Here is a 24,872-nt window from a genome sequence, read left to right as displayed (position 1 = left end):
ATTATAACAGATAAATGGCATACATAAAGAAATAAATATACACTGGAGAGCATTTTAAATCTTCTTTTAATAACCCAAATATTTAAAAGATTGTTTCACTTTCATGGTAATTATGAAGACTACAAGCAACATCTCTTATAAAGAGAAAATAAGGCTTGGACGTCATAGTTTTACACTTGTGCTCGTCTTCTAACGACTTGAGAGACTTCAGAAGACATGGCGACGTTTCCGGTAAGGGAACATTGTGAGCAATCTTTCTCCTTGGTTTTTACGGTGCATTGTGGGTTTTTTTAGGGAGCGAATGTTTCAGTGCACTGGAATGGTTTTGCAAATGAGATAGCCCTAAAAATAGCTGACTCACTGATCAGTGCCCTGACTATTGAACTAAAGAACTGATTGAGACGCCCGCTAGGTTGTTTTGATGAGCATTGTACAGTAGCTTGCATGACCTGTAATGTCTCTTGTAAGGAATGCATAGCATTGCAGAAGAGAAAGATGCTGAGAGAGAAAAGTAATGCAAAAATAACGTAACGCTTTACCTCCCATAAAAAATTGCATTTTAACAAAGCAATATTCTAAATAGATGGTTTTCATCTAAAACTGTATTGTAAGTCATTAACAGCTGGTTCGGCATCAGATGGCTGCAGAGTAAAATGTGGACAATTTCCTCTTTCAAGTCCTATTTAGACTAATGTGTGAATGAACTTTTGGTCTCGCCACACCCCGTTTAGACAGTAGTACCTCTGATTTAGTTTACTTGCTATGTTTGTTACATCTGTCATGTCTGTTTTGTACAAGAATGTGTGTGTGATAAACATCTTTAAAAAAAGATTTACATTATAACATGTGTTCTCTTATGGACGTATTGCAGATGCAGACGCTTTAAAACAATCGTTTTACAGATGAAAACACCTACATCAAATAGACGTGTGCTATGTGTGACTTTACTGTTGTGCATCAGTGAAAATGTCAATTTTCTTCGCCCGCAGATCTGAATAAGAAATTTGCTGTTTAGACCCAGTGAACTGTTTGCCCTCATTACTCCTTCACCTCTTCTCCTCAGAAATGGTAAACGTGACTCATGCTGTGGTTGTACTTTCTGTCCCAGATAGTTCCTGTTCATATTCACTGTGTGAAAGTGTGAACAAACCACGATTAAAGCTTCAGCTTTAGTTGCAGAATTTAAGTGGAGGAATGCAGAGTGTTTGTGTGTCCACAGATCTGAGGTGAGTTTATCAGAATCAGAATTAGCTTTATTACCAAGTGTTCTTACACACACATAGAATTTGTCTTGGTGAATGAAGCTTCCATTGCACAGAGAAAACAACATGACACAGAGAATAAAAAAGGGAATAAAATATATACAGTATAGAAACACACAAGACAAAAAAATAACATATGTACAAATATGATATATACAGATTTGTGCAAGGGAATGTAATGTGTAATTATTGCTATGTAACTGTTGCGTTTTAGTATTGAACATTTAATGATCCAATTTAGTGCTAGCTTTTGGAAGTGGACATACACATTGTTTTGGGAGGCTTGTTGACACTATTATTGCATAGGTCAAGCGAATTTGAAAATATTTTTGTTACTGTACACTCTGTTTTACTCATATTGCATCTGCAGGGAATGAGTAGCGCGGCTGCATGATTTCAACCGCAGGCGCACATAGAGCTTTCACGACGGCATTCCTTCTGCAGCTCTAAACAAAATATAAAGTGATTTCTGGATTATTGTGTTCTTTTCTTTGATATAAAATAGTTGTAGGAAGTGTACCATTGAGAATTTAGAATTATTACAAACCAGATTGTATTGAAATATATACAGTTTGCATGCAAGTAATTACCATGGATTTAAACCTAAACCTTAAATTACAAAATATTAACTGCTCATTTTATCTGGATACAGTCAGTTTTACTGAAAAAGAGTGCTGTTTGTTTGCCTGCCTCTGACGCAGAATGTGTAAAGCAGGCCTTACAGTTTTGTGACCAGCCACTTCTGTTAATGTAATACTTTGCTCAGAGATATGAAAGGAGAATGCACACACTGATGTCAGGCACACATGTACAGCGGCCCCAGAACGTTTTTGGACAATTAAGGAACACTTGTATAAATGTCATTGAATAATATAATAAAATACCAAAGCAAGTTGAAAGTATTAAACTTCCTATGGCATTTCGGTCACTTTTGTATGAGCAGTACAGGACTTTGTGACTCTTCCTCCATTTGCCATCTGAACATACACAAAAAAAACTTGATTCGATAAGTCTAAGTGGTCGTAAAAAAAGTGACACATTTGATATTTGCAGTCAAAATTGGCCGGCCATTAAAAATTAATTGAAAATTGAAAAGTTTGCTAAACAAATTTTGACAATAGAAAGTTTGAAATGGCAAAATGTTAACTCTGATTCTTTGGTTTTATACTCTAATAGAATTGTCAGAATTTTGCAGTTAATTTCTATTTCTTGATATTAATTTTCTTGACTTGTGGGTGGATTATGAATAGGACACAGGTTTTCGCGCTTGCATAAAACATGCAAAAGTGGCACAGCTGTTTAGTGATTTTGCCTCAAAATGTGTTTCTTACCTTGCAAGACCTCTAGATGCAGAACAAAGACGCTTGAGTGAAGGAAAGGAAATATAACTTGTAAGGACCAGTGCAGATATGTGGCCTCCCCAGGGGCCACATCGCGTTATTTGCAGAGGAAAGGTAGTACTCCTTGGGCTGCTTACTATCTACATATCTCTTCACCTTTCTGAAGGAGCTCCAGAGCCATTTAAGTTCTTCTCGCCCCCAGACTGGGGTCTGACGCATTTAGCCATCCATAACAAGACAGGAGATGTGTATGTTGGCGCGGTAAACTGGATCTACAAGCTCTCTAGCAACTTGACCAAGTTGAGGAGTCATATGACGGGTCCAATGTTGGACAACAAGAAATGCTATCCATCTCCAAGTGTACAGTTATGCCCCTATGACCTTGCCCCAAACAACAATGTGAACAAGCTGCTGCTAATAGACTATTCCCAAAACCGCCTCATTGCTTGCGGAAGCACCTCGCAAGGCATTTGTCAGTTTTTACGCCTGGTTGATCTTTTCAAGCTTGGTGAACCACACCACCGTAAGGAGCACTACCTCTCCAGTGTCGTTGAGTCTGGAACAATGTCCGGGGTCATCATCTCAGGGGGTCACTCTAGCAAGCTTTTCATCGGAACGCCCATCGATGGAAAATCAGAGTACTTCCCAACCCTTTCCAGCCGTAAGTTGATGGCTAGTGAGGAGGATGCTGACATGTTCAGTTTCGTCCACCAGGATGCGTTTGTTTCTTCCCAGCTGAAGATTCCCTCGGATACATTGTCCAAATTCCCAGCGTTTGACATCTATTACATGTACAGCTTTAACAGTGAACAGTTTGTCTACTTCTTGACCCTGCAGCTGGATACTCAACTAACTTCTGATGCTAGCGGAGAACAGTTCTTCACCTCTAAGATCGTCAGACTCTGTATTGATGACCCCAGGTTCTACTCCTACGTGGAATTCCCTATCGGATGCACCAAAGATGGGGTGGAATATCGATTGATCCAGGATGCCTTCTTGAGCAAACCTGGGAGGCAGCTTGCAAACTCTCTGGGAGTGTCTGAGCAGGAGGACATATTGTTTACGGTTTTCTCTCAAGGTCAGAAGAACCGGACCAAGCCTCCTAAAGAGTCGGCACTTTGCTTGTTTACTCTAACAAGAATCAAGGAAAAGATCAAGGAAAGGATTCAGTCATGTTATAAAGGAGAGGGCAAGCTGTCCTTGCCTTGGCTACTCAACAAAGAGCTATCATGCATCAACTTGGTAAGTCCACCATCTGATGAAAGGTCATTAAGAAACACTGCATGGCTACTGCAATTTATTTGATGGGTTGGATGGATGGGTGTGTTCTGGTCTGCTGCAAGAATCTACCTTCATGGTGCAAATGCTGACACATATTAGGGATGGGCATTTTGGCCATTTTGTCTACTCGAGTACTCAGACTAATTACTCATTACTCGAGTACTCGAGGGGCAATGACATGTCCATAACTGTATGTATAATAACATGTCTGACAAACGTTCATGTTATTATAAATCTTTGGCTGCTGTATTGTGTCTTGTTCCAGTGTATCGTCTATTCATTATTATAGGCCGTTATAATGTAATCTGTTACAAAATGTACAAAAGATTGCATAATCAAAATATAATGCATCATATTTTGTCATTTTGTGAAGATTCGCTGCCCAACTCAATGAAAGAACGTGCACAACGTGCGTCTGTCTTTTCTTCCTTCAGGTTACCATAGTAATCTTAGTAAGCGTGCAGAATTTTTTTTTAGTGACTATCTGAACCATCTAGTTTCAGTCCAGTGCCACACACCTGGTGTGTGTCTCCCCAAGTGTTCGCTCCTGTAGGGAAAGCCGCGATGCTCCGTATTGTTGTTGCTGTGATGATTCATGAAGCTTTCCATTCAACTCTGAGAGTCAGAATTTCCACCTTTCAACTGGGGAAAGTGCAACGTAATAGACCTTATTCATGCTAGCGCCATCTTTGATTTTTAATGGGAATGACAACAAGGCTGTGAGGGATAGACGTACAGTCTCTTCAATGTGCTGTACTGCAGTTTAAAGTGTTTTTGGATCGTTCCCTGGACAAAACATAGAAAAACTATCTTTTCAAGAACACTCAGTAGACAAAGAACTCCAGACAACATGAGTTGTGGGAAATCAGATGTGATCTAGGAGCCCCGTTGTCATTCCCATTAAAAATCAAAGAAGGCATAGCGTGAATAAGGCCAATAACACTTTATGTTGGACTTCTAACCTGGAAACTCGTGTGGACATCTTCAACTCCCATTTCGTTGAGATGCAGGCACCCAGGGAAGGGAGGTTTACAGTAATAATCATTCACTTTTGACGGTCCAAAATGCATATTTAGGGTGCATTAAAATAATCCACATGACTCCAGTCGACAAATAAAGTTCTTCTGAACGCAAACGATTGATTATTTTGAGAAACAAAACAATACTTATATACTTTTTAACTACAAATGTTCGCTTCTGTACATCTCGAGAGACAGCAGGCTCAAATCAAGGCAGCGGCATCTAGCAGCGGCACTTCCGGTGTCATGCTCAGATGCCGCTGACTTTACGGCATGTGCCGCTGTTTGTGGCTGGTGCCACTGAATTTAAATGGCATATGCCGCTGTTTATGGATGATGCCGCTGCATTCACGAGGCAGATGCCGCTGATTCACTGAATGATGCCAGTGAATTTACACAGCATCTTCTCTTGGACTATTTAAAGGGTCGTTCACCTCTGGCCACTGTCCTTTTAACCAATTCATGTCCATAACAGAAACATCTTTGCTCACAATAAGGGACTATCCTACTGATTTTATGAATGGTTAACTTTTTTCAAAATGAGCAGGTGGTAATACAGAAAGGATGTTTGTTTAGCTACATTTTGTTACTCAGTAGCTTATTAAGACTTTGTTTGCTTTGAAGCAGATTTTATTCAGTTGGATCAGTTCGTTTCAATAGATTATCAATGCAGTATTCCCAGTGATGAGAGAATAACGTCTGTGATACGTTAATTTTAAGAACTCACTGTAAGGGACTATCAAGCAATTATGATAAAAGGAGGTGTAGAAACACTTCAGAAACCTATTAGAATTTGTATTTACTACAGCAGATGCAAATTGACATGAGCAAATGTCAGCCAATCGGTGCTGATTGACATACAAAGTAACACAAAACCAGTACTCATTGAAATTTATAGTAATTTACAGTAAAATATAAGAAGGTAATTAATAGAAAGTGAAAATAAATGGACAGCGAAAGTATAAAAACACTAAAAGAAGATGGTAGCATCTGAAACCATTAAGTAATAACATTTTAGAAAAAGTGTACTGAAATTTCTTTATACAGTGTGAATAATTCTTATTACGGTTTATGCAAAAAGAGATTGTATTAAAGAGTTAGAGTACAAAAATGCAGAAGGTGGGTTCACATTGGTCTGATGTGTTGTCACTGTGATCACAAGTCTGTGGATCCAAGGGCTCTACAAGAAACATATTTTGGCAGCATATCAATTATAAACCCTGGGGTAAAGTACATGACTTAAAGACAGATATTAAGATCTTAAATATACTCATAATAACTGGAAGCCAAAGCAATAACATCATACAGAACTGGTGTGTGCTCTTTTTCCTGTTTTATTCTAACTGTAATACACATAACAGCAAGGCCTAAAGCCTCTGACACCTTTTTTTGTTTTGTTTTTGTAATAAAATTTTTTATTGATTCCTATGCACATGACAGTGGAAAAAAACTCAACACGTATATAAAGAATCAACATTTTACATTTAAACCCTACTAATACAGTCCCACCCTGACCCCTAACGATCACCCCTGTGGTCCCACATAACACACACACAATCCAAAAAATAATAAATAAATAATATATATATATACACACAAATAAATAAAATAATAATAAACATACATGATTAAACAAAACTACACTTTCCACATCCCCTCCCCGAGAGTCCCCCCAAAAAACTAAATATTTGCCCCATTTTTTAGCAAATATGTCCCTAAACCCCAGCCTTCTACTTACCGCCTCTTCAAATGCAGCTACCCTCCCCATTTCCACACACTACTCCGAAAAAGAGGGTGCTCCACTTGATTTCCAGCCCCTTAAAATTACTTGCCTGCCAATCATGAGACTGGTCAGAACCCAATTTTTTATGTGATTAACCCCTAAATGCATGACCACCCCATCACCCAAAATACAGTGTCTGGGACAAAGCAAAACCTGAGTGTTCAAAACATCACACAAATACCTCTGAACCCTCAACCAAAACTCCTGGATCTTAACCCAAAAGACATGGGTAGTGTCTCCAACTTCTGATTGGCATCGCCAGCAAGTGGGTGTTAAGACCAAGCCTATATAATCTAGAGGGGGTCCAATAAAATCTATGTAAAATCTTAAATTGCATAAGGCAAACCCTTGCATCTCTAGATGCAGACTTGACATTTTTAAGAATCTTAGTCCACACTCCATCCTCCAATACCAAATTCAAATCTTTTTCCCATACTTTCTTGAGAGAAGTCAAGGCTCCATCCCCCAGACTCTGAATTAGTAGGGAGTAATACACTGATGCTTCATTGCCTTTTCCAAAAGAACCTGCCGCTTTAGGGGGGTGCATGCCACTCCCAAAAATAGATTAGAGTAGGTGACGAAGCTGTAAATACTTATAAAACTGAGATCTGGGAATGCCAAAATGTTGAACCAAATTTTCAAAAGGTCTCAATTCTCCACCCTCATATAGGTCACCGAGTGTATTAACCCCCCTCACAATCCAATCCGACCAACAGAAAGGGGACTTATTAATACATAGTTTAGGGTTCAGCCATATGCTCGAGGCTGCGTTTAAATAAATATCCGAATTAAACACTCTGGACTCTTTTGTCCATATCGAGTGCAAATGCAAAACAACGGGGTGCGACTTAACCTCTCCGGCTAGTTTGATCGAAAGGCTTTGCAGTGGCAAGATAGGGGCAAGAACTTCCTTTTCAATACAAAACCAGGGAGGGGCTCTCTCAGGTGGAAGCAACCAATGAGCCAAATGTCTGAGACCGAACGCATAAAAATAAAACAAAATCTTGGGTAGGCCTAACCCACCTTTGTCAATTGGCCTATGTAACTTATTGTAATTTAAACTGGGGCGCTTACCATTCCAAATAAAGGACTTCGCTATGCTATCAAATTGCTTGAAATAAGAGAAGAGGACATCTACAGGGAGAGACTGAAGCAGGTAGTTGAATTTTGGAATACACTTCATTTTAATAACATTAACCTTCCCAATCATCGATAAATGTAATGAAGCCCACCTGCCCACATCGCTCAAAAACCTTTTTATTAAAGGGTCAAAATTAACTCTAACTACATCAGACAAATTTGCTGGGAATAACATCCCCAAATACTTAATGCCCCGTTTGGGCCACTGAAAGTCGCCCGGCTGGAAAGCTGTTACTGGGCAGTACGCTGTCAGCGCCAAAGCTTCGGATTTAGACCAATTTACTTTGTATCCTGAGAACTTGGAAAAGGAATTAATAATTCTGTGGAGGCAAGGCATAGATCTAGTAGGTTCAGAGACAAATAATAAAATATCATCTGCGTAAAGCAGAAGCTTATGCGCCACACCTCCCTCCATCACCCCTGGAAAATCATCTTCCTTTCTTATCGCGGCTGCTAATGGTTACAGGGCAAGACAGAACAATAATGTTGAAAGAGGGCAACCCTGCCGGGTGCCCCTATTCAGAGTAAAATAATCTGAAATTAATACATTTGTTTGTACCGCTGCTACAGGGTGTTTATAAAGTAAATTAATCCAATCAATAAAAGTACTCCCGAACCCATACATTTCCAAAATCTTAAAAAGATAATCCCATTCTACCATACCAAACGCCTTTTCGGCGTCAATTGAGATGGCAGCAACCAGAGACTGATCATTCGCCACTGACCACATGATATTGATGAGACGCCTGATGTTATCAGAAGAGCTACGGCCTCGAATATACCCCACTTGATCTATATGTATAAAAGATGTCATAACTTTACTTAATCGATTAGCCAACATTTTTGACAATATTTTTACATCTAGTTGGATCAGGGAGATTGGACGGTAACTTTTACACTCGCTTGATCTTTGTCCTTTTTTTAGAATCAGACTGATCCGGGCTTGTGTCATGGTTGGAGGAAGTTTTCCCTTCTTTAATGATTCAGTATAAACTTCTAACAAAAGTGGAGCCAGTTCTGTAGCATAGGATCTAAAAAATTCTGCGACAAAACCATCTGGCCCCGGAGCTTTGCCTGTAGGTAGGGACTTAATTACCTCGTTAAGCTCCTCCAAGGTTATCTCAGAATCAAGAGAATTTTTTTGCTCAATCATCAGTTTAGGAAGATCTAATGGTTCAACAAAGTTTCTAATATCTTCATCAGTAGACGAAGGCGTGGAACTATAAAGATCAATATAGAATTCTTTAAAGGCATTATTAATATCAATGGCTGAGGTAAATATTTCACCACCAGCAGATTTCACTGAGGAAATGGTAAAAAAAGACTTTCTCTGCTTTGTATATCTAGCCAAAAGCTTCCCTGCTTTGTCACCCGACTCAAAGTATGACTGTCTTGCCCTGATTAACCAAAACTCCACTTTCCGCGACAAAATAGTATTATATCTATATTTCAATTGGGTCAGTTCTCTGAGGCCATCAGCTGACATACGGCGCTTCAGCTCTGCCTCGGCACTTTTAATATATACTTCCAACTCCACAAGTTCTCGTGCTTTGGATTTTTTGATGAATGAGGCATACTGTATGATCTGGCCCCTAAGAACCGCTTTAAGTGCCTCCCAAGCCACGCCCACAGAGGATACTGAGGACCAGTTAGTCTCCATATAAACACTGATTTCAGTCTTTAACATTTGTTGGAAATCAGGATTTTACCAGAAGGGATATATTAAGGCACCAACTATATGATTTCTTTTTCTCTATATGTGGCATCACCTCTAAACTCACCAGGGCGTGATCTGAGACTAAAATGTTTCCAATTGAGCAATCAACAACAGATGAAATAAGGGATTTGGATATCAAAAAAAAAATCTATTCTAGAATAAATCTTATGGACTGATGAAAAAAATTTATAGTCCCTACCAGATGGTTTCAAAAGTCTCCAAATATCTATAAGACCCAGATTTTTACACATCCTGTGAAGCGTCAATGTTGCTGTAGGGGGTTTACACACTTTTGCTTCAGTATGATCAAGAACTGAGTCCATCAAAAGATTAAAGTCTCCTCCCAATATTATATCATGAGGGGTGCCAGCAGTTTGCAACATTCCTTCAAGATCTATAAAAAGCCCTGATCATCAGCGTTAGGTGCGTAAATATTAGCCAAAATCAACCTTTGCCCTTGAATTTCTGCTAAAACAATAATGACTCTCCCTAATTTATCTTTAGTCTGTTTGAGACATTTGAATTGTGGATGTTTATTAATCAATATAATGACTCCCTTGCTCTTACTTGAGCCAGCACTAAAAAAAACATGTCCACCCCATATCTTCCCAAATTTTTCTGCTTCCTGCAGGGAGAGATGTGTTTCTTGAAGAAACATTATATCATATTTCTTAAGTTTAAGAAAAGTAATAACCTTCCTTCTTTTTATGGGGTGCCCCAACCCATTTACATTCCATGTGGAGAGAGATAGTACACTCATATTAACATTTGACATTTTGATATAGTAGAAAAAATTAATTGTGTGTCAAAAACAAATTATACAGACCACATTCCCCATTAGTGAAACAATCAAACCCCGAACATCTCCCTGAACAAAACAAACAGAAAAAAGAAAAACGTGAACATTAACTCCGCGCACGACAGCGCCAACCGGCGTCAATCCCTCTTAACTCAAAAGGTCCATGAACGCCCACGAGCCCCCACGACAACTTTGCCATCGGATTGCTCAATTTTGCCTCACAAATTTGTGAAGCAAAATTACATAACAGAAAATACTTTGTAAAATTAACCCAGTCAATAGGAAGAATGAACACAAAGAATGTGTAGATTCATTCACAGAACTGTCTCAAAGGTGCGATCTTCCACAAAACAAATTCCAGCTGATATAAAACCGATCAGATTCCTCGGACAGACAAACGAAGTTTCAGTGAGTCAGCTGTTATGAGTTCAGCGGATGACGTAATCATTCCAATGTCTCGTAAAATAAACTAAAAACAAACTACAGCCAGCAGGAGGAATAAGCACGAAGAACGAACAGATTAATCCACAGCTGTTCCAAAGGAGTGTTATTCAATAGAACAAGCTCCAGCCGCTAGGCGGAACCAATACAAAAAGAAACAAAACCGGCATCCCGGTTCCCCGGATGGTCAAGTCAATTCACTCGGAGGCTGTATAAACATATATACCATGACTTACTCAATCCGTCAACTTTATAAAAGACATCCTTTGTGTGATTATGTAGATATTTTGCAGTCATCCGTAGTGTCCACTCTCAAACTGTCCGGGAACTTCAATGCAAAAGTTTCTTTAAGGAAAAGTGTTATTCACAAAACAAGATCCAGCCGCTCAGCGGAGCCAATGCAAAAAACCCAAAATGTCGCCAGGCTTCCTCAAGAGTAAGTACAGCGAGTCAAGCCCGCTCACATGAGAAACATCCAATAGTTTACTCAAACATTGATTCTATAAAAGATATTGCCTGTTTTGGACATGTAAATACTTTGCGACAGACCTTCGTTTCTATTCTCAGTTTGGCAGGAAACATCAGAGCAAACGAGATCTTTTTCTGATGTAAGAGTTTCTTACATTCCTTGAACCGATCGCGTTTCTCTCTTGTCGAACTCGCAAAGTCCGGGAACAAGAAAATATTATGGTTCTTCCAAAAAAGCTTCCCTTTGCTCCTCGCCTGGTGCAACACAAGATCGTTAACGGATGATCTCAGAAATCTGTCCAGAATCGATCTGGGCCTGTCTCCCTCAGCAGATCCGTGAGCTGGGACTCTATGAGCTCGCTCGATTTCCAGCTTGTGGCCTGTTATGTCGAGCAGACTCGGGAAAAACTCGTCTAGGAATTTCACCATATCTCTGCCCTCCTCATGCTCCGGAATTCCAACAATTCGAACGTTATTCCTGCGGCTTCTATTCTCAAGATCTTCAAGCTTTTCAAGGAGATGTTCCAGATCAACTTTGATCGCGGGTGGATTAGTGGTTAATTCCCTCTACGAAGATTCCAGAAAATCGATTCGTTTTTCAACATCAGTCACTCTTGTACCTAACTCAGAGAATTTTATTTCCATCGCTGTAATCGATCGACGTATTACAGCGAGATCCTCCAAGTCAGCAAGAACCTTCGTCAACATCACCGACATGTTGAACAACTGATGCTGGATCACCTCTCCCGCCGCGCCATCCAAATCGAGTCCCCGGTCTGTAGGCCTGTCGGGGCTTTCATCCTGAACACATAAGTGTCTTTTAGTGTCTCCAGAGCTTGAGGATTTTGACTTCTTTGCCATGTTTTGAATCAAAGAGCAATTGTGTAACTGGGTGTATCAAATTCACCAGATTATAACATGAAAATAATTGAAAATCTAGCAAAGTGTGCAGAGCTCGTCGCTCGCACGTCCGCTCCTTGCATGGCGTCACATGAACTCCAAAGCCTCTGACACCTTGTCATTTTGCACTCTTTATCTAATGTACCTGTAGATGATGTTGCAGGTTGTGGCCCTAGACCTGCTGGTGTTGTGCTGATCAGGGTCTGAAAAAATAAATAAAAAACAATGTCAAGACTGAAAGTAAAGGGCATAACATTAATGTAGATCCTCTAATATGATAACGTTTTAAACACTGAGAAGTAATAGCATTTCAAAGACAGTAATATAACACTGCATATTTTATTAAAAAGATATCAGCCTATTCATAGACTGCACAATTTATTGGCAGCTGCTCCAAACAGAGGCAGGTCAGTGGCAGCATTGTCCTTTGTCAGTGGCTGACAGTCATCAGAATAAGGCTCAAACCATGGGCAGAATATTAACTGATGTCCAGAAGCACAAGTACAGCGGGCTTAGCTTTTATACCTGTATATTTGTACTTTTTTTTTTTACTTTTTCCCCAAGAAAATGTGAGTATCAGAGAAACTTCCTGCATTCTGGTGAATTTTGAATACATTGCAAATCAAATTTTAGGACAAATATTTTTGGGAAAAAAGTAGCTCTCCTTGAATTGGTTGTGGTAATGAAGATGTTTGTAATATTTTGTACCTTCATGTAGGAACCTCATCCTGTAAATAATAGCAATAAAATCTTCTTATAAAATAATATTAAGTATGCCAATAGAAAAAGGCCTTTTTTAATATGATCATATTGTATTATAGGTATGATACAATCAAAATACTACTGTTAGACCTAATATTTTTATCATAATTGCTTGATAGTCCCTTACAGTGAGTTCTTAAAATTAACGTATCACAGACGTTATTCTCTCATCACTGGGAATACTGCATTGATAATCTATTGAAACGAACTGATCCAATTGAATAAAATCTGCTTCAAAGCAAACAAAGTCTTAATAAGCTACTGAGTAACAAAATGTAGCTAAACAAACATCCTTTCTGTATTACCACCTGCTCATTTTGAAAAAAGTTAACCATTCATAAAATCAGTAGAATAGTCCCTTATTGTGAGCAAAGATGTTTCTGTTATGGACATGAATTGGTTAAAAGGACAGTGGCCAGAGGTGAACGACCCTTTAAATAGTCCAAGAGAAGATGCTGTGTAAATTCACTGGCATCATTCAGTGAATCAGCGGCATCTGCCTCGTGAATGCAGCGGCATCATCCATAAACAGCGGCATCTGCCGTTTAAATTCAGTGGCATCATCCATAAACGGCGGCATATGCCGTTTAAATTCAGTGACATCATCCATAAACGGCGGCATCTGCCGTTTAAATTCAGTGGCATCATCCATAAACAGCAACATCTGCCTTATAAATTCACTGGCATCATTCATAAACAGCTGCATATGCCGTTTAAATTCAGTGGCACCAGCCACAAACAGCGGCACATGCCGTAAAGTCAGCGGCATCTGAGCATGACACCGGAAGTGCCGCTGCTAGATGCCGCTGCCGCGATTTGAGCCTGCTGTCTCTTGAGATGTACAGAAGCGAACATTTGTAGTTAAAAAGTATATAAGTATTGTTTTGTTTCTCAAAATAATCAATCGTTTGCATTCAGAAGAACTTTATTTGTCGACTGGAGTCGTGTGGACCGTCAAAAAATGGAGTACATTCACTTGCATTGTTTAGAGGAGGAGGCCTGAAATGAAATCCTAAAAGTCTTAAATTCTGTTTTGATGAAGAAAGAAACTCAGATACATCTTGGATGGCCTGAGGGTGAGTAAATTATCAGCAAATTTTCATTTTTTGGTGAACTATTCCTTTAAATGTACATTTAAATGTTAAAACATCAATATAACCCTAATATATGAATTTCAGTATGTGTCTAATGAAGACTCTTAGAATGTTAGAATTCAGGGGTTTATAGAGGCCTTATGTGAATGTAAATGTGTACACTGTGTATTCTAATTCATAGTCTGTCACTTCAGCCTCTCCAAATTGATGATACTTTCTGCGGGCAAGATTTTAACCAGCCTCTAGGGGGGGAAAGCACCATAGAGGGAATTCCGCTCTTCTTAGACAAAGATGATGGAATGACTTCCGTAGCTGCATATGATTACCATGACAACACGGTGGTTTTTACAGGAACACGCAATGGGCGATTGAATAAGGTAATACAGTTCCAAATCCTATTGTTTTTTTTTTTTTTGTTTTTGTTTTTTTTTGTTTTTTAACTTTATATGCATTATTGGTAACTTAATCTTTTACTTATGGCAGAATATGTCTTTGGTTTGTAGCAGGGTTACAAACTATCCTATTTTTTGACTAAATTTTATGTTTTAAATCTAAAATGTTATTTATGTAGATGGGAGTAGTTTTTTGGAAGTGGAGAAGCTTCAAAAAGACAGGAACTCAAGCTGACACGTGACGACAGAGACATTGAAGTGACACAAAATAATGAGGTTGCTTCAGAAAACGTGCTATTCATTTCACTGCTGCTTTTTAAAACACTATTGGTTAAGGTTAGGTGTTGGTTAAGGGTGTCGTGTATTTTGTTGATTCATGTTTTTCATGTCTTTTATTTTGAAAAGTTTAGTTTCTGTTTTATGTCATGTGTTCCTGGTCATGTGATGTTTGGTTCCTGTTTTCCCTCCATGTTCATGTGTCTTTTCATTGGTTCATTGTTTGATTATCTTGTTTAGAGTTCTGTTTGTTATTGGTTTATTTTCTCCCTTGTCAATGTATTTAAGCCCTCATGTTTTCCATTGTTGTTTGTCAGGTATTGTGAATGTAACTTTGTTAGATAGTTTATGTCAAGTTTATGTCAAGCCAAGTTTATGTTAATTCAAGTCAAGTTCATGTTTATGTTTCACGTTTGTAGTTAGAGTTTTTGGATATCACATTTGTTAATAAACTGCACTTGGATTCATCACTTCATTGTCATCGTCTTCGTCTGCATTGTCATTGCCAGCGCCAGCGCATTGTTACAGAATATCTGACCGCTCATAATGAACCCAGCAGTTCGGCTTCTTCGCCTACGTCAGGGGAGTCATCCCCTGGAGGATTATGTGGAGGACTTCTGTGATCTGGCCTGCCAGGTGGACTTTAATGAGATCGCCCTCAAAGACTGTTTCCGTTTTGGTTGGATTGAGTGAGCCAATCTCCAAGTTGATGCCTGGCGGTCGCAGTTCCCTAAATCTGGTCCAGTATATTGACCTTGCCCTGCAGGTTACTGGTTCTACGTTCACTGTGGGGGAGGTGGATGCCAAACCGGAGTCGACGAGCCAGCGTCCCACGTCATGGCCGATGAGCCAGCGTCCCACGTCATGGTCGCTGAGCTAGCGCCATCTTTTGCTCCAGATCCTGAGTCTGCTCCATGCCACGTCACAGCCATGCCTAAGTCTGCTCCACGCCTTGTCATAGCCACATCTGAGCTATTAGACCTGGAGGTGGTTCCCGCCCTTGTACCCACCTTTAGTTTTCCTGAGCAGGCAAGGGGAACTTTCAACCCTCCGACCCCACCTGGACCCTCCGAGCCCTGGACTCTGCCTTGGCCTGTCGGTCCCTCGACATCGCCCCGGCTCTGCGTTCCCTCGGCTCCATTGTGGTCCTTCAGCCTATCGGCTTTGCCAGGGTCCCTCCGGCTCCTGCTTGGTCTGTCGGTCACCAGGCTCTGCCTTGGCTCTCCTATCCTCTGGCTGCGCCTCGTCCCTCCGATCCGTCAGCTCCACCGGGTATCTCCATCCGTATGACTCCACCTTGGTCCTCAGCCCCACCGGCTCCACCTCAGTCTTCCGATTCCCCCTGCTCCGCCTTGCTCCTCCGAGCCTCCAGCACCGCCTTGGTCCTCCCTGCCTCCAGCTCCACCCTGGCCCTTCGAGTCTTTGGCTACTCTCTGGGTACCAAGTTCCCTGGTGTCACCCTTCATTTCTCTTATGGCTCTGCCTTCCATGGCTCCGCCCCTCAAGTCTCTCACAGCCCCACCTTCCATTGACTCTGCCCTGGTCCCATGCACCACGCCCTGTCTCGCCAGACCATGCCCCATGCCATGCCATTCCAAGCCACGCCTCAAGACCCCCTCCCCCAGCTCCCTACAGAACTTTGGAATATTATGTCATGTTTTATGTGTTTTGTTCATGTGTTGGGGTGTCGGGAGCCACCCCTTAGTGGGGGGGATATGTTACGTATATTTTGTTGATTCATGTTTTTCATGTCTTTTATTTTGAAAAGTTTAGTTCCTGTTTCATGTCATGTGTTCCTGATCATGTGATATACTGTTTTCCCTCCATGTTCATGTGTCTTGTTTCATTGGTTCATTGTTTGATTATCTTTTTAGAATTCTGTTTGTTCATTGGTTTATTTTCTCCCTTGTCAATGTATTTAAGGCCTCATGTTTTCCATTGTTGTTTGTCAGGTATTATGAATGTAACTTTTGTTAGATAGTTTATTCAAGTTTATGTTTCACGTTTGTAGTTAGGGTTTTTGGATATCACGTTTGTTAAGAAATTGTACTTGGGTTCATCACTTCATCGTCCTCATCTGCATTGTCATTGCCAGCGCCAGCGCATCTTTACAAAGGGTAAAGATGTTTGTTTTGTTAAACTCTCATTTCTCTTTTTGGACACTACTGGTTAAGTTTAGGGTAAAAATTAAGACTAGGGAGGTACATTTTACTTATTAAAACCTCCATCTAAAATTCACCTTAAAAACCTCGTCTGATTACAACCTAATTTCGCTCAGTTTTGGCACCCCCTGCTGGAAATCTCACTTGAAAAGTGCAGCCAAACATGTTATGAAGCACGTAATTTCAGTTTTGCAAAAACGCTGCAATGCTCACTTAAATTTCATGAGACCAGGCTGAAATATAAACAAAGTCCCTTTTAAAGTCAGTCCATTCGGTGGCCATCTTTGGAAAGCTCCCAGGCAGCTGTTTTCTATGGATACAAGCGGCATAAAATTGCAGCTCCTATTTACTTGAACGGGGAAAGACTGAAATCTCCAAAACAGTTGGTCAAGATTACGATCAAAGAACATATTTCAAATCAGCAGTAAATCTGACAACAATGATATCATTCTTTAGCTCAGATAACACTAAAAAGCACTATTTTTCAGGCTTGTCCAGTTAATACACATGCACGTTCATGAGTTGACTGACAGGCGATGTCTGTATCTAAAAGGTGATTGGCTCGATTACCTGTAAGGTGGGACTTCCTTTTCTACATCAACCATATTGGGTGTTGCAGTTTCATTTTAATAGTGCTCCGTCTCAGGCTAAATAGTCTCTAATATAAATTTTATGTAAAAATATTGTCAAAAAATGCTGAGTGACAGATGGATATTAAATAAAGCCCTATAGGTAAATTTCCATTTTGACGTGAACGCTCAGTGTCTGCATATAGTCAAATGCGAGCCTGTCAAAGAATGCTTCATATACTGTAACTGATTGTGCATGCACAGGTGGTTGGCGCATGTGCGCTAAGGCTGCTATGAGACACCGGACATTCTCTTCAGGTGTTAAAAACCAATAAAGATGTCTTTATATTCTCGAGACTCGAGTTATACAAATGCAAGTGTCTCCAGACCTCTTCACACATGCACTTCTGACACTTTGTTGTTGTTTTTACCTTCATCTTCTGAGGTTTAGCGGCGATTGGATCTTCTTCTAGTGTTTCTTCGTGAAAGCAACAGCTCAAATTTGAGTGTTGACACCTTGTGGACTCACTGATTAACTCCAAAGATGTTTTTACTGATCGCACCAATATGTACAGTGCAAAATTATTAATAAATTATCAAAACAGAACACTTCTGATTTGTCTGCAAATTTCAAAGCACTTGTTCAGTTTTTGGTCATTATGTCTACATGCATTATAAAGTAGAGCTTCAAAACTTTCAAACGATACATATTTTGTGTTTGTCAAGATTGTAGTTATTAATGTTTTTATAATATTTTTTTTTCATGGGTGTAATCCAGTTACAAAGTAATTAATTACTGTAATCTAATAAAAAAAATTGTCAATTTTTTTTATTATTAATTACATTTTAAATTCTTGTATTCATATTACAGTTACTGACTTTCAATGAATTTAATTACTTTTAAGTACATTATATGGATATGCTTTTTTCTAATATATTATTTATATAGAATACATGAATTATGGTCCCGTAACGTGTCATTGTGAAGGAGAAATGTGAGGTGCTGAGTGTATGACTTGTGTGTGACAATGATCAAGAAAGAAATATTTAGAATTTGTTGAGCGGAAAAGTGTATTTAGAAAGTAACTTAAAATGAAGTTAATTAGTAATGTGATTACTTTTCAATGAAATAAGTAATCTGATTAAAATTTTATTGAAATAATTTGTAATTTGTAGTGGATTACCATTTTTAAGAAATTTACCCAACACTTGTGTGAGACGATTGTGCCTGTGTTAATAATATTAATAATGAGGTGTAATTGATCTGGCTGTGGCTTTTGTTTTGTCAGATTCTGATTAATTCTGTGAATTCGTCCAAACCGGCGCTGCTGTACGAGAGTGTTCTCGTGAGCAAGGGTGGCCCAGTTCTGCAAGACATGCTGTTTAGCCCTGACCTACAGTTCATATACACACTGACAGACAAACAGGTGAATACAAACATGCACAGGATCACACCATGAATTGACATGTTGCTTCAGAAAGTTCATGTACCCTGAAATCAACCCCATACTGCCGAATTACTGATAAACGGCATCCCCCATTAGATATTTTAGCATTTTTATACTGTGCATGTTTCTCTGTAGGTGACACGTGTGCCGGTGGAGAACTGTTCTCAGTACACATCATGTTCTGAATGTTTGAACTCTAGAGATCCTCACTGCGGCTGGTGTGTCCTACACAGCATGTAAGCAAACACGCAACACATGTTACATAAATAACAAGCTTTACACAAATGCACACACATGACTTGTGTGAACTTAAAACATGTCCATCTCTTCTCTTTTAATTAGTAAAACAACAAGATTAAAACTATACTGAAACTAAAAATAAAATAAAATAGAAACAGTACGTTTCAAAAAATACAAATCAAATTAAACTTTTTGCAAAAGTTTATGCAATCAAAACAAACTGAACTAAAATTGAAAACCAATATCCAAAAATAATTAAATAATAATAATAATAAATGGTGAATACATTTTTTGGGGGTGAACTTAGCCTTTAAAGACACTTTCAGATTTAATTGGAATAGATTTCTATTTACTGTCTTTATCTGTAGATGTTGTCGCCATGATCGTTGTGAGAGCGCAGACAAATCCTTGGGATACATTTCCAGAGTCAATGAGTGTGAGAAACTGCTCATCCAACGCAACATCCAGTTGTGTTTGAGAAACGGAGGGAATTAAAGATATTTCTTGCAAAAGAATACATGAAAGAAGTTTTTAAAAGACCAGAAAGGAAAAGTGTTAAGGGTTATTCCTATTATGCAATAATATTAATATAATTGCTCAAATATTAAACTCACAATGTATTATATGTTTAGTTGTTTTTTTATATCACAGTATCACAATTTAGTGAACATAGTGGTGACATCTTATTTATTTCACAACTTTCACAGTGTGTTTTTAATTAATTTTACTACTTCTTTTTTTGCTTTAACTTCTTGAATGAAAAACAGGCAGTTTTATTAAAACATTTCAACATATGTTTCTTTTATATTCCTTTCACTAATCAAAATGTTTAAAACAAAACATGTTTTTTTGGGAATATTGTTTTAATTGTTAATCAATATAAAGTTTTTCCTGTGTCCTCAAGATCACTTTCCAACCTGTTAGTCTTTTGTAATATCCCTTTAACACTCCTATGGTATTGAAAAATGGCACCTCCCTTTGGTATTCGCAGTCCTTTTTGACCAGAAGGGTCAAATGTTTAAAGCTTTTTTTTTTACTTTTTTTTTTTATGATGATGATGATAATGATGCCATTTCTTCTCCCCTGAAGTAAGAACAATAAAATGCATTTCTTTTGTGATTTTATGCTATTTTGATCTTATTTACATGTACATTTATACATTTTACCATTCATTTGCATATACAAATGAGCAAATTTTTGAAGGAAAAAAAAACAATTTAAAATTCAAAGTTGAAACATGAAGAAAATATGAGAATGTGACATAAATTGGAGGCAGATTGCTGCCATCTGGTGAACAACATATAAATAACATGACTTGAAAACCATGTCATGCCAGTAACAGCCAGTAGATGACTGTACACACATACTGTGTAGTCTGATGACTTGTTGAAACCTAATGTTATATTTTATCACAAGATATGCATTTGGATATATATATAGACATTATCAAACTATTATTTGTCAAAGTTTAGCATTTTCAAATTGATTTGAAGTGTCAGTTTTTGCAGTTAATGTCATTATGATTGCAATCAAACCTGACCATGGTGTTACAAAGAAAAGACACAGAATAAACATTTTTATGCAATAATTTATTTCAAACATAAAAATGTAATAACTCAAAGTAAATTCATAATAATGTCAAGAAAATGAACATCAAGAAACAGAAATGAACTGCAAAATTCTGAAAATTCAATGAGAGTATAAAATAAAATAATCAGATTAAACATTTTGCAATTTCAAACTTTCTGTAGTAAAAATGTATTTTGCAAATGTGTGTGTGTGTTCTGCAATGTGAGTGTGTTATTGTCTCACCCCTTCATTTCTGAGTGTGTGTGTTTAGCATGGTTACTGATTTATGTTTTTTTTTTTTTTTTTGGGGGGGGGGGGGGGGTTGACAAATGTAAAAAAGCTGTGTTATAGTTTCACCACTTCATTTGTGTGTGTGTAAGTGTGTGTTTGTGTGAGAGTGGGTGTGTGTGTTTTGCACCGAGGATGTTTTAGAGTCTCACCTTGTAATTTATGTCTGTTTTATTTTTTTTAATTTTTTTTCTGGATTGTGGCTGATTTTCTTTTTCTTTTATGACCACTTAGACTTATCAAATCAAGCCCAATTTATTTTTATTTTTATTTTTTTATTTTTTTTGTATGTTCAGATGGCAAATGGAGGAAAAGTCACCAAGTCTTGTACTGCTCAGATAAAGGAAACCAGTTTTATTAAATGAGGGGGAAAAATTTAGTAAAAAATGACCAAATACCATAGGAGGGTTAACTGAAAAGAAACAGGAAATAATGTGATTTTTGGAGGGGAAACAACAGCACAAACATCAGTAATAATTAGTGGATTTGATGTATTCTGTGATGTTTTGTGCTGTTAGTTGGTTTGTCTCACTCTATAACATTCCATCCTGTTTGATAAAATTACAGAAATGAGTCTGATAATATCAATATTTCAAAAGAGGGTGAAAAGATATCAGAAGTAACTTCCTGTTGACATCCTCCTGAAAACTAACTGTCAGCAGTTACTAACTTTAACTCTATTTCCATCTTGTTCATTTCTTGCCATTATGTGAATAGTCAAGTTATGATTAAAAGTTGGAATTCCAAGCTTGATTGGAGCACATGGCTGAAATTCTGCATTACCCTTGTATAGAAATACTTGCTTAAAGGGATAGTTCACCCAAAAAAATAAAATTCTCTCATCATTTACTCACCCTCATGCCATCTCAGATGTGTATGACTTTCTTTCTTCTGGTGAACACAAATTAAGATTTTTAGAAAAATATCTCAGCTCTGTAGGTCATTACAATGCAAGTGAATGGTGACCAGAACTCCTAAAGCTCCAAAAAGGAGATAAAGTCAGCATAAAAGTAATCCATAAGACTCCAGTGCTTTAATTCATATCTTCAGAAGCGATCCAGTTGGTTTTGGGTGAGAACAAACCAAAATATAATGTCTTTTTCACTGTACATCATGACAGCAGTCTTCTTGGTCGATCATGATTTCAAAGTGAAGTGTAATCGATTTTTACATTTGGATGGTCTATTGCGTAATGCCACGCTGTTACAAACAATGACCACATATGTGGACTGTATGCTTATTTTAATTTAAAATATCCTATATTCACTGTGCATTATCACATTGAGAATTAATGGGTTCATCCAAAAGCTGGAAAATGTGTCTTTCAGAGGCTTTATATGGAGTTAGGATGAAAATAAGGTGCATTTCAAACTGTTCTGAGACCAGTGCAGACAGACAGCACACTGGAGGTTAAGTCATTCACTAAATAGGGAGCAAAGGAGCATCCTATAGCTCTCTATGCAGTTAAGTGCATTCACTCCTAAAATCAGATCAAAAGTTCAGTTTCAGGCTGCAGATGATGTTTGGATCACTCAACATGTTTGACAGACATGAGACAATGATAATCAGTACATAGAATCAGAATTTATAATGTATCATTTTATTTTAACATGATTGGCAGTGATTGGATGATTCTGGACATTACTTTGAATCAGAATTATTTATGCTAATTTCTGATGTCAACGTCTCAAAAACATGAATAATGGAAAATGCGCACAGCAGTCACGTTCGGGACTCAGGAGGTTAAACCTGAAAATAACAAATGATTTAAAAAAAGAAGGTAGACTTCTACGTCCCTGTCACACTCCAGTTGTTGAGATATCAAATTACTGATCATTAATATGACAATTTTTACTGGAAAAAAACTGTATTATACTGTATTAGAAAAATAGACTCAGTCTTTTGAATCCACTGTATACTTCTTTATTCATATATTCTTAGTCTTTATATTCATTCTATGTATAGTATACTTATTTTACTTATACATATATTTAATACTGACTTTTCTTTTTTGATTTACTTTTAATCCTGATTTTTGTCTTATATGTTTTGCTGGTCCTGTATGAGCATAATACTGTGCAAAGGATACTATTTCATTCATTTCTTCTGGTATGAGGGGGAGATTCTCTTTGCATTATCTGTCTGTATTATCTTCGGAAGTTAACTGATAATGAGTTGCTGATAGGGACACAGGATGCTTTTTAGTTTTTATAAAATATAAAGCAAGTGCTTTCAGATTGTGTGCTTTGAAACATCTCTGACTGAAATTCAGGTCGCTGTTACATTTCTCAAAGCTGTCATAATTAAAGGAGTTTTGCATAATCAAAGTTTATAGACATATTTCAACAACCCAAATAATAAAGAAGCTTTGCATTACACTCTTTAGAGGAAATTGTCAAAGGTGGAATTAGAGATTTAGACTGGACACATATGAAGCATTTGGTCATGTTTTCTCTCTTCATTTTTGTATTTTTTGATTATCTTTTCTGGGTTGTAGAAACAGTGGTTTGACTTATGAGAAACTACCATGTTGTCCATCTTTTACCTTTTTAACAAAGTAGAGCATACGTGGCCAGACTCTGTGACACAGCCATGTGCTTTGATAGTGAAGTGTTTCATGAAATTCAAAAATAGATTTAGTTACTGCGTGAAGTAGCAGAATCAGTGCCTACATTCTCCACATGGAAGCTCGCTCAGTTTTCCCTCTGGGATCAATAATATATCTCTATGTCTCTATCGAGGTGCCATAATAATTCAAGTGAGGTGTGACTGCAGTAGTAGATGGCTGATTTTCTCTAACTCACACTTGTTTTCATGAAGAGCAGAAGCTCAGGGGAGGGTGGCCCGTGTGGTTGTAGTCATGGTAACACTTTTGGAGATGGAGGAAGATAACAGGTCAGAAAATGGAATGTCACATCCTCAATGTGTAATACTGATCGCCAAACATCGCTGCAGCTGCATGTGAATCATAGAAAGAGAGTGTTAAACATTGATTTAAACGTGCTGGCCAGAGAAATATAGTTACAAGTGTGCTGTCGGCTTCTCTGTCGCTCTGTGTGTGTGTTTTGGAGGCGTGGTCAATTCTGAGTGAAAACATGACAGCAGTTTATTGAGTTTAGACTGTTAACACAAACCAAATAAGAGTTACTGATCACAGAAATCTGTTTGTCGAGAACAGTCCATATTAAAATAATACCAGGACATGAAACTGGTGTTTTGTTAAATATATCAAATGATATACAGATGGTCTCACTTCATTGTCAAAAACACTGAGCTCATCCTGAGATGAGCATTCACAGATAATGAACTTGGTCACATTATTCGATTAAAATCAACCCTGTTTCGCGTGTAATGCGAAAAATACAATTTAAAATAAATCTGTTTTATTTTTAAATGTTTGTTCAGATATGTGTTGCCACTCATCGGCATTACAATTTTACAAATATTTGCAAAAGCGGAATTTGTCTTTGTCCTTTCACTTTCAGCCCTGTTATGCTGCGACTTTTCACATTAATCATTACGACATCATATTTTAAGAAATTATACAAGCAGTTTCTTTTTACAGTCTTGGTATTTCATCATATTTACACTCATAATGGCCTCATCATGGTACATTTTTCAACTCTGTTATAGAAAGACTGTATCAGTTGTTTTTAACAGAATTGTTTTTCTTGGCACAAATTAAAAAATGTATTGACTGAAAATTATGTTGTATGGTGTGGTGCAATGCTACCAGAATTAGCTATTCAAATATAAGTACAGTGGCAAGAAAAAGTATGTGAACCCATTTGGAATTACCTGCATTTACAGTATGTATAAATTTGTCTTAAAATCTGGAATTGAAGTTACAATAATGAACAAACACAATCAGTTTTAAATAATAACACAATTATGGTATTGTTCTTGTAGGTTGGAAAAAGTA

The 24,872-nt window shown here is 37.9% G+C and overlaps 1 protein-coding gene across 1 annotated transcript; it reads left to right on the top strand.

Moving 5' to 3' along the window:
* The first annotated feature begins 1,138 nt into the window (after positions 1-1,138).
* LOC127445903 (plexin-A1-like) lies at positions 1,139-24,622 on the top strand. Its single transcript, XM_051706378.1, has 6 exons — positions 1,139-1,226; positions 2,602-3,844; positions 14,201-14,383; positions 18,695-18,832; positions 18,989-19,089; positions 19,462-24,622. Exons 2-6 carry the CDS (start codon positions 2,672-2,674, stop codon positions 19,586-19,588), a joined length of 1,722 nt encoding a protein of 573 aa, XP_051562338.1. The 5' UTR covers positions 1,139-1,226; positions 2,602-2,671; the 3' UTR covers positions 19,589-24,622.
* The last annotated feature ends 250 nt before the right edge of the window (positions 24,623-24,872 follow it).

This window comes from Myxocyprinus asiaticus, chromosome 9, assembly GCF_019703515.2.
Source record: "Myxocyprinus asiaticus isolate MX2 ecotype Aquarium Trade chromosome 9, UBuf_Myxa_2, whole genome shotgun sequence".
Taxonomy (NCBI): Eukaryota; Metazoa; Chordata; class Actinopteri; order Cypriniformes; family Catostomidae; genus Myxocyprinus; species Myxocyprinus asiaticus.
Note: the sequence above shows the minus strand (reverse complement) of the source record. Positions and strands in the feature narration are given on the sequence as shown.